Here is a 10,730-nt window from a genome sequence, read left to right on the forward strand (position 1 = left end):
AGTAATACAGTTGAGTCATTTCTGAAATAAGTAATTTAAACTACTTATAGTAATGATGGATATTAGCAACTAATATCACACAATCTACCAATAATAAGGAAACATAATGGTTTAGAGCACTTGAAATTTAAATTTTAAACAAATATGTAAGTTTTCAGTCTTTTCCCCTCGAAACAAAGCAGGATATCAAGATTGAACAAGCTTTTTTCTTTTCAACACCTGTTTGGGTAATGAGGCGGAATATTGATAAATTTTAGGAGTTTACTTGAAACTGTTATTACAAAAGTAGATCATTCTATAGCCATGGTTTTCACACTTATCAGCTTTCACAATCCATATTGTTTCCCTCAACCTGGTTCCCAGAGCTTTTCCCTTGGGTTCGAAGATCTTTAAGGAAAAGGCCCTGGGAACGAGATTGTGTTTCCCTGACTTTTTTTCACATTGTCAACTTTCCCTGAGCCAAAATAAAACTCCCTGATTCTTGTCTGACCTTGAAGAAGTTTTTTCCAGACGATTTCCAGACTTGTGGCAACTCTCATAACTGAGAAACTGAAATTTTAGAAATCTTTGTTCGCCTGGTCTTGCTGTAAATTGAGGAGCCTGCTACATGTATGACGGACAAATTTCTCGTCCAAAGTACTTGTAGTTTCGCCTGCTACACTCGGTGTTAAGAACCCAGTGAGAGCCCCAGGTTCGGGTAGATCCTCACTTAAAGCAATGACTACATTACATAGTCCCACATATAAGCATCACTAAAGCTAACTTTAATTCCGTATATATAGAATATATTACAAATTGTTACCAGAACTCTCAGGCCAACAAAGGTGTCACAACGTCAGCAGGATCAGTAAAGATTCCCAGTCCAAACCTCGCAGCATAAATGAACGTAGAAAGCTAAAAAATTGTGAGGACGGACAACTTCTGACGTAAAAAAGATTTAAAAATTTAATAAAAAACGTTTCGGTCAGAGACCTTCTTCAGTTATTACAACTTTTGAATAAAAACGAGCTTTAAATAAGATTAAGGTGCTAGTGATTACGTAATTACAAGTGACAACTAATAAAAGAGCAGAAAGTGGTGCTAATTAACAAAGGACAAAAAAGAAAATCAACAAAGTGAATGAATCGAAAACAAACTACTATGAAAATAATCGGCAGAGTATCAGAGATAAAAACTAAAAACTAAAAAACCAAACTGGCTAAAACAAATAAAATAACCGAAGAGGCAACGTGGCAGGCATTGGAAAAAGTAAAACCCTCCCCTACATATAACTGAAAACATCAACTGTAGCAAAATCCCAAAACGAGGCCTTTGGAGCCTGAAAGGGCAAATTAGCAACAAAATCCCTGGAGGGGCCCTTAAATAATATTAATCATAATAAGATCCCTTAACAGGGCCTTTGAGTCCAATCAACACCTAAAAGGCTGACAAAATCCAAGAAAAGCGCCTTTGAACGATCAATCAATAACGTACAATGTAGGAGAGGAAATTAATTATAACAAATTCTATTTTTCGAATGAAATTCCTTTCTTTTATTTAAACCATGGGGTGCCAAAGAGAATATATATATATAAATAAATGACAAATCTTAACATTTTTCGTTTCTCCCTCGCTTTCTCCCCTCTTAGAATTCCCGCTTCCCGTATTTTCTCTCCCATTTACCGTACCCCTCTCGTCTTCTTCTCCCCTTCTCCAGCCCCCCGCTGAGAACGTTTCATTTGATTTATCAAAAAGTTTTTTCTTCATTTTGAGCGATCAGAGACAGCAAAATTCCAAGTGAATTTTGGCTGCTGTCTTCGGTTTGTAAACTTCCCCTGTGAACAAGCATCAAGTATCACGACAAATATGTGAAAATATTGAAACGATTTATTGACATTTCTCCACCTAAAATTTTCAGTCTTACAAGACAAGCGTGTATCTGCCTTTAGCATGTTAAGAAGGAAGCCACCAGAAGTTCGAGTAATAAGTGGACAAAAACTTTGTACCAAAGTTCTGTGCGACTGTGTTAAATGTCTTCTCAAAAGAAATCATTTCTAACGACACCAAACGTAAAAAACAAATTTTGAAGTTCATATGAAACACTTGAAAGTACTGGTGAAATGAAACTGATGATGAAATTCAACCTGTGTGAATTTGAAATCTATTTCTCGAGTTCCCTCGAGAAATTGTTTTTGGAGTTATTTGAGGCCATTATTTATAGCTTTAGCTTTTAGAAAATGTAAAACAGGATTTTATTATATTTAACATTACTCTGGTACAGGATTTTTGTCAAATAAAAACTGAAATTGCTCGATTTCCTATCGGATTCCGTGTTAATAGTCACACACGCGTTGTGATGTAACACAACATACACTACTGCTTAGTTACAACAAATTCAGAATTAAAATGATCTTTGTTAAAGATATTTCCACTAAACATAACTCAACCTATCAGTTATACAGTTGAGTCATTTCTGAGACAAGTAATGTAAACTACCTATGGCAATGATAGATATTGACCACTAATATCACACAATCTACCACTTATGAGGAAACATAATGATTTAAAACTCTTAAAACTTAAATTTTAAGCAATGTACGTAAGTTTTCAGTCTTTTCCCATTGAAACAAAACCTATCTTCCAGTCTAAACGGAATTTAAATGTGGTAACTATAAAGATAACTTTTCAGCATTTTCTATTTTGTGAGATTTCCTATATGTATCCTGCTACAGACTACCAGCAACAAGTAGTGCAAAATCATGTTCTAAACTTCACTGATAGCAATGAAAGAACCGATTCATATTACATCACAAGTGAGTGGATATATCTATTCAAAAATCTGAATGCAATCGATTCCCCACTTAGTCACTACTATCCTACCATCACTAAGAACTGCTGTAGAGACTGGGCGAAAAAACTCTCCTATCCCGCTCTCTTTTTTTCCAAACTTTTTTAGAAACTTGCCGCTCAGTTCAAACACCTGAACTCTGTGATTTTCTGTGTCACAGATCATCAGATGTCCTGCCTTGTTAACAGACAAGAAACGCGGATCATTGAACTCCCCGTCCCCCTCACCCTTCTTTCCAAATTGGTAAACAAACTTCCCATCCCTATCAAATACTTTGATACAGTGTTCTTTCCTGTCTGATACTATAAGATGGTTGCCATATTGCACGCAGTGATGGGGAAAGGTGAAAGAACCCTCTCCGCCAATTTTACGTAAAAACCGACCGCTAGGAGAAAATATCTTGATTAGTTTGTTACTTGAATCAGCAACAATATAATTTCCGTCACTGTCTACAGATAAACCATAAGGATCCTTAAGCTGGTGATCAAGATTTCCCTTACCACCAAACTGGTTCAGGAACTTAGCCTGCTCACTAAAAACTTGGACTCGGTGGTTGTTACTGTCTACTACTACAATGTGGCCATTCTTATCAAAAGCTATCCCAGCAGGATAGTTAAATTCTCCATGTTTTTGACCATATCTACCAAACGATCTTAAGTAAGTTCCATCACTACTAAATACCTGAATTCTGTGGTTACCATTATCAGTCACTGCAATTTCACTACGTTCATTCACTGCCACTCCCCAAGGCCCATCTAGCATTCCAGCAGCTGACCCTCGTTGTCCAAATGATACAACAGATCTAAACTGTCTAGGTTTGACTTCCACGGCAAAAGGACTGCAATAAACGTGATCTTCATTCACCTTCACTGAGATGTCACATTTTCCAGTTTCTCTAACAAAGCAACTGATGTTGTGGCTGCCATCTTTGTTATCTCGGACTCGCGTTTTCGTTGCACAGTCCTGTCCTTGCTGATTTCTGATTTCCACAGTTACGCAGTCACGCTCGTCATAACATTGTTCTCCTTCAGCATTTCTTGTTATCAAAACAAACTGTGCTTCAAGTCCAACAATAGCTTCACTTGTTCCTTTTCTCTGGACACTTGACTGATGCGCGCTAGTTTTGTTGATAAATGTTTTAAAAGAACCGATTCCTTCAGTGACGCTTTTCGCCATTAATGAATCGTTTTCTACGAAGATGAATCGACGAAAACCTTCAAGGTCACAGTCCACTTCGTTTACTCCATCGCCGACTTCTTCCTCAACCATTGTGATTAATGACTTGTCTAACTGCATAATCTCAACGCTTGTTCCTCGCTGTAAAAGTGTTTCCATTTTTTTAATCCCTGTCTCCATAAGCTTTACTTCTTTGTCCACATCGCGCTGTTCAGTTCGCAGACGTTCTTGAGATTCCTTTACTTGTTTGTCCACTTTGTTCGATATTTCCTTCTCCTTTGCTTCGATAACTGCCTTTAAATCTTTAGCAAATCTGTGTACGTCTCGTTTGACGGCAGCGGCTTGTTCTTCAATATGAGTGCAGTTCTTGTCAAGTTCAGTGATTTTGTTTCTTTTCTGTTGCGCTTTTTGTTTTTGCAATTCAATCGCCCACTTCACCTGTAGCTTGCGTTCATTGGCAGCTTCTTCTAAATGTACTTTGGCATGACCCTCATGAAGTATGGCAACACAGGAATTGCAAATGGCAACTTCACAGTCCTTGCAAAAGAACTTCAACTCTTCTTTTTCGTGGTGTTTCTGCTGGCAAAATGATGGTCGTTTTAACACGTCCTCGATGTCTCGATCTTGGAAGTCTTTAAGCGCCAACACACGGTGTTCTTTATTAGCTCGGATTATGTTGTGCCCAGTGATACAGTCGTCACACCAGAATGCACAACACTGGAAGCAGTAAAAACTTTGTACACTTCTTTTGTCGCAATTTCCGCATTTCACTCTGGTGGAATTACACTCTTTGATTGCCAACACATCTAGCAAACTGTTGATGCGAAAGTTGGTCGGGAGGTCCTTCAGGTTTCCACTTCCAGGGACTCTACTCTCTCTTCTACATTCTGGGCAAGTTATGATATCATGGCGGCCACTCGTTCGTAGAATTCCTTCTAAGCAGTGAAGACAAAAACTGTGTAAACATGGCAGCTGTTTTGGGTCTGTAAATGTGGTCATGCACACAGAACAGGATACTTCTTCATGAAGATTATCTAGCAAGGTTTTTATATCCATGTTAAAAGCAGAAAGACAAAATGGGTCTCGAGATGAAAACAACAACCTACAACGGAACCTTGTGATAGAAAAATACCGTATTTATCAGACTGTTAATATTGACCAGTCACGAGAGATTAGACATGCTGCATGACTTCTAGGAATTGTCTCTATTGATCGCCGAGATTTCTAAGACTCTTGATCGCAAACGTGTGACGGATTGCGAAATTCTTATGCAAGAGTTTCTCTCTTCGTCAAGAGACAATCATGCGAGTAAATCTCAAACTAAACAAATAACAAGCGTGACTGGTACATTTAGCTAAGCAGTATTTTTTGGATTGAAATATTTGAAAACTAGTCCTCTTCAATTTCTTTCATATCACCTCTTAAGAAAAGGCAGAATATGTTACTGTGATTTCAGCCAGCTAAGAGAAGGGCGACAAGATATGTCCCCAGGGATAGGGGCTTGGGCTTCAATGTAACAATATTTCCGGGAAAGGTTAAGGTGCGACCTCAAACACAACTAGCAAGACGAGCTCGATTCAATTCACCATAGTTTCAACTGGGGAAGAAGTAATGGGGAAACGGTAGGTACTCTTTTTTCCGCCCTTGTATTCATTTGTGTTCACGAGCAGCTTTTCAGCTTTTGCTGCAGGTCAAATAAAAATTATGATAATAATCAACTCCGTGGTTCGTTACACATGACAGCTCGCACATTGAGATGCTTTTGATCATTAAATTCATAGCTTTAAACATTGTCAATACCAAGGTTGATGGAAGAGTTTTGAGGAAAATGTGAATGGCAATCTAACCGAAAGTGATACTGGGAATGATCAGATCAACTTGGTGGCGACTAGCTCAATTTGGATGTCCGACTTGTTGATATCGTACTATTGTTGATTTCAGAGAAAAGTACCGCGCTTGAAAGCGAAAACATTGTGTTAATTCTCAATAATGTTTAGAGTATTTAAATGAGCTCAATCAGTCAGTTGCAGGTGAAGTTGAATTTTAATGAGGCTGCAGTGTTTTGCTGAATTTGAAATCCAGCCAAATTCACTCAATTGATGCCACTTTTACAATCAGAGGCTATTTCAAAATTCTGCATTAGTTTGTGTTTAAAGTAGTTTCTAGTATTTACTCTCTTATAGGCTCTTGTAGGAACAAGCACTTTAATTTCCTTTCGGCACAATAGGCTTTTGATTGAAATTTCGTCGTGGCTTTGTCTTCAAATGTCATACTTAGAGCTCTCAGGTCAGTGATGTTTTGCATATCACTCACGCCGGCTAGTTTAAACACGCATCCATTGACCCAAGGATATCAAAACTGACTGAATTAATTTAATTTTGTTCATTTCTATAGATTATGTCACGGACGGTGATAAAGTAACATGCACTAAAACAAAACTCGAGAAGGTTCTGAAAGAAACATAATATATAGGAATACAAGCCTTTAGTTACTTTCTTTCTGCGGTTCAGAATTGTAATCAGACATTTTTTAGTTTGAATACCTGGGTTGCCACGTAACCACTTGTTTTGTATTTAACGCGCATGGGGGTGCGTTCCTTTGAGGTGATCCGGATCCGTTGATTGAAAGTTCCGAATCAGTGAATCCAAGATTACTCGGACCATGGGGCATCAAAAACCGATAAATCCGTGACCAGAGTGGCTTCATCGGTTCCGTAGTTGCACCATGATCCGAGTGATCTTGGATCACTGATCCTGATCCAGATCATCCCAAAGGAACGAACCCCAAGTTACAAGCGCAGGAGAATTTTTTCAACTTTGCAATGGGTTTAATTGTTAGCCTTTCAATATTCTTCTAAAACTAAGAACGTTTGTTAAAGGCTTATCTCCTAACTCTTGACTTATCTATATATCACCGATATATTGTTTTGAAATCCCGTTATCACAAACTTCAAGTGTGTCATTTAATATTTACACTCAGCCATCTCAACCTTCTCCAGTCTTAACATGATCCTTCCTTTATTCTACTCTAAATCGGTAATTAAACTAATATCTTAAGACTTTTCTTAGAATTAAACGCATAACCGCATGCCACTACTATATCATATCATAACGAATGGAACTCGCGCGAATCATTAAATTGAGTGGGTCTGGCTTCTCGGTCGCTTCTCGAGCGCGCACAACAAGCGATCAGTAAAACCAGCCTAATATTTCTCTTGCAGGACCATCATCGTAATTGTTGCTCTGTTGGTGCTGATTGTGATTGCGTTGGCTGTAGTTCTTCCCGTCTATTTTTTTTGTGATAAAAAATCCGATCAATCATCTGACAATCCACCATCTGACGATCCATCATCTGGTGGACCCTACAAAAGAGAGGCCGTCGCCACGGATACACCGCAATGCTCCCAAATCGACAAAGACATTCTCAACGCCAACGGCTCGGCCGTAGATGCCACCATCGCCGCCATGTTCTGTTTGGGGGTTGTAAGCATGCATTCGTCGGGGATAGGAGGAGGTGGGGTAATGCTGGTGTACAATAGAAGCCTCCAGGAAGCCAGTGTCATCGACTTCAGAGAAACCACTCTAGGTACTAGCAAAAAGAGACATATTTAAGAGCAACGAGAAGAAAGCCCGAAGAGGTATTCTTTCCCGCTTTCTCTGCAGTGAAGATTTTTTATTTCAAAATCATGGGAATAATATAACGAGGTTTAGAAAAAGGCGGGAGAACGTCCGAATGGAAGAATGTTGTAAATACTGGAGTTGACTGATGCAATATCCCGGATTCAACTCCCCAATTCTGATGACATAACAAGCTCTTCTGCAGCTGTCACACGAGAGCCCTGGGTTCAACTTGTCGGCAACACCATTGTGACTAGTCAATTGACCCGCCTTGCTCCTGCTGGGATTCTGTAGCAAATTTACTAGCTATTCGTTTGTTAATTTTGCTTGATTTTGCACTTGTTCCAGGGTCTTTGCATACCGTTCGTTCTTTAATTTGTCTCCCTTTTCATCACCGCTGTGTCACTGGTAGGTTTAAGGGCATCATTTTATCGAACAAGAGAGGATGAGGTTAAGAGAGTTCATCCGCCATACAGGACCTATTTCCAAGTTTGTTACTCTCTGGATATTTTTAGATCAATGCCGATTTTTAAAATCCCAGAAGGTTTCGGAGATAGTTAATCATGTGACACGAATTTTCTCACGCGGACAGCCCGAGCGACTTAATAACACGACTTAGCACTTAATTTCGTCCTCCAAGAAAACATTTGCGCAACGCTCGCCGTAACATTATACACGGGAGTACTAAATACCATCTTTAAAAATAACTTGCCAGGGATTACCTTTAGAATAAAACTTTAATGGAGAAATAACTCTCTTACCCTCCATTTTCTCCTGATTTCAAACCCATAACTCTTAAGATACAAGAGCAAATGCGCTAAAACACAAATGTGATTGGTGATTTTACATCAACCGTGAAATCGTCGTTATAAGGCTCGGGCCAATTCATGTTCGTATACCGAAGGCTCTCAGCTTGTACTTAGTTCTCTGTCTGTGTTCAGCGGATATCAGTTTTGTTCACATGCGCAGGTGTTAATGAACAAGCTGTGGTTTGAACAATCCTTATCTGACGCGGTGGACAAGCCTCGACTGCCTACTCAACCGGTGCCCGATCAGGATGTATCTTATGAAAAGATACCTTTTGATAGTTCTGGGAAATATCGCATGTCAGGCGAAATATTGGAAGTTTTGGAAAAACGCGAGCACAACGTAACTGGCGTGGAATTCTTTGCCGCGGAGCAGGCAATAATCCGAGACCCTGGAAAGGGAATATTCGCCAAATCAGACCCGAGGAAACATGGCGCGCCCGCGGGACAATAGCACACTTGTCCCGATCCCGTAAACACGAGTTGTATGATTTTACTGACGTTAGTTCATAACAGCAAAATTTGAGTTACAGCGTTTGATGCGTGAACTGTGGAATGATGTCCTTGAATTTCCGAATGTGATCAGGAAAAACAATTCTGAACCCTAGGAACTAGACCTAGCATCTTATCCTAGGGCCAGTTTGTAACTCTTCCTACTTTAACAAAATGTTTAAATGTCTAAAGAATATTTTATAGATAATGATCGATATAAACGCATGATTTTGTGATTAATGAAAAAGGTTCATGCTGTACATTCTCCTTGCCTTTCATATCGACTCCATTTGTTGTAATGTGTTCATTTAATCTCGTTTCCAGTTCCTGTGGGGGTGAGTTTCGCCCCCAAGAATCCTGGGAATGAGATTTTGGTTGACTCTTTTCGACTCCGCGACGCATTGATTAAATATCTTTGCTTAGAAATGAGAATGCGCATGTTGTAGATAGAATAAATAGAATGTTTTCAGGAATGTTCCCTGCAAGTATTAGTTTCCACTAAAACTGCATTGTATGCAAGAAAACCACGCATAACACATCTGTACATTTATTGTTTGGTTATATCACTAAGGATCAAGGTAGCTATAGGGTTAAGTCTACATACGAGCCACGTGGCCCATCAGGCCGGGGCTTATCTCGGTTTCCGTGGCATGAAGCGTCTAGGAGTATTTCTACTCCCCCCTGGATGGGATGTTAGTCCATCGCAGGGTTACCCCCAGCATGAAATTCACCGGTACCCATTTTTACACCTGGGTGGAGAGAGGCACTGTGACAATAAAGTGTCTTGCCCAGGAATAAAAGACAATGTCCCAGGCCAGAGCTTGAACCTGAACCGCTCGATCCAGGGACGAGCGCACTGACAATTAGGCCACCGGGCCTCCACACTAAGAATCAAAATCCTCTTACCCAGGCCACCCTAGACGAAAAAAAATGACAACTTCAAAAGGTTGTTTCAGTCAATGAACGAACAACTCAAGCGAGATTGAAGACAGGATATTAAAATTGAACACGCTCTTTTTATTTCAACATCTGTTTGGGTAATGAGGCCAAACATTGCAATTCAATCGCCGATTTCACTTGTAGCTTGCGTTCATTAGCAGCTTCTTCTAAATGTATTTTGCTGTGACCTTCGTAAGGAATGGCAACACAGGAATTGCAAATGGCAACTTCACAGTTTTTGCAAAAGAACTTTAACTCTTCGTTTTCGTGGTGTTTCTGTCGGCAAAATGCTGGTCGCTTTAACACTTTCTCAATGTCTTGATCTTCAAAGTCTTTAAGCGCCAGCACACGGTGTTCTTTATAAGCTCGAATTATGTTGTGCGCCGTAATAAAGTCGTCGCACCAGAATGCACAACACTGGAAGCACTACAAACTCTGTGCGCTTCTTTTGTCGCAATTTCCTCATTTCACTCCTTAATTACCTTCTTTGATTGCCAACACATCTAGCAAACTGATGCGAAAGTTGGTCGGCAAGTTCTCCTGGTTTCCACTACTAGGGACCCGTGAAGCCAAAAACTGTGTTAACATGGCAACTGTTTTGGATCTGTGAATGTGGTCATGCACACAGAGCAGGATACTTCTCTACGGAAATTGTTTAGCAAAGCTTTTATATCCATGATTAAAGGCGGGAAGACTGAAGAACTGGGTTTAGATATCAAAATACCTCCAACAACGGGGCCTTGTGATATAAAGATACCGTATCTATCAGACCATTATCATTGACCAATCAAAAGAGGTTCGACATGCTGTCTGATGTGACTCAATTCTAAGAATTGTTTTTTTGACCACCAAGATTTCTAAGAATCTTGATCA

The 10,730-nt window shown here is 39.6% G+C and overlaps 3 protein-coding genes across 3 annotated transcripts in view; 2 read left to right on the plus strand and 1 right to left on the minus strand.

The window, feature by feature from the left end:
- Positions 1 to 9,391, plus strand: part of LOC110048402 (glutathione hydrolase 1 proenzyme-like) — a 33,175-nt gene extending 23,784 nt beyond the window's left edge. The window contains exon 8 of the mRNA XM_089279383.1: positions 8,590 to 9,391. Within this exon, the coding sequence (XP_089135509.1) occupies positions 8,590 to 8,880 (291 nt within the window). The 3' untranslated portion in view covers positions 8,881 to 9,391. The remainder of the gene's footprint in view (positions 1 to 8,589) is intronic.
- LOC149097085 (E3 ubiquitin-protein ligase TRIM71-like) lies at positions 1,849 to 5,059 on the minus strand. The gene has a single exon (XM_089279376.1). The coding sequence runs from the start codon at positions 5,057 to 5,059 to the stop codon at positions 2,807 to 2,809; it is 2,253 nt and encodes a 750-aa protein (XP_089135502.1). The 3' UTR covers positions 1,849 to 2,806.
- On the plus strand, positions 5,525 to 8,372 carry LOC149097086 (glutathione hydrolase 7-like). The gene is made up of 2 exons (XM_089279388.1): positions 5,525 to 5,625; positions 7,224 to 8,372. Exons 1-2 carry the CDS (start codon positions 5,615 to 5,617, stop codon positions 7,612 to 7,614), a joined length of 402 nt encoding a protein of 133 aa, XP_089135514.1. The 5' UTR covers positions 5,525 to 5,614; the 3' UTR covers positions 7,615 to 8,372.
- Positions 9,392 to 10,730: the final 1,339 nt, after the last annotated feature.

The sequence above is a fragment of the Orbicella faveolata genome, unplaced genomic scaffold (assembly GCF_042242905.1).
Source record: "Orbicella faveolata isolate gen_17 unplaced genomic scaffold, um_ofav_v1 contig_47, whole genome shotgun sequence".
In the NCBI taxonomy this organism is placed as follows: Eukaryota; Metazoa; Cnidaria; class Anthozoa; order Scleractinia; family Merulinidae; genus Orbicella; species Orbicella faveolata.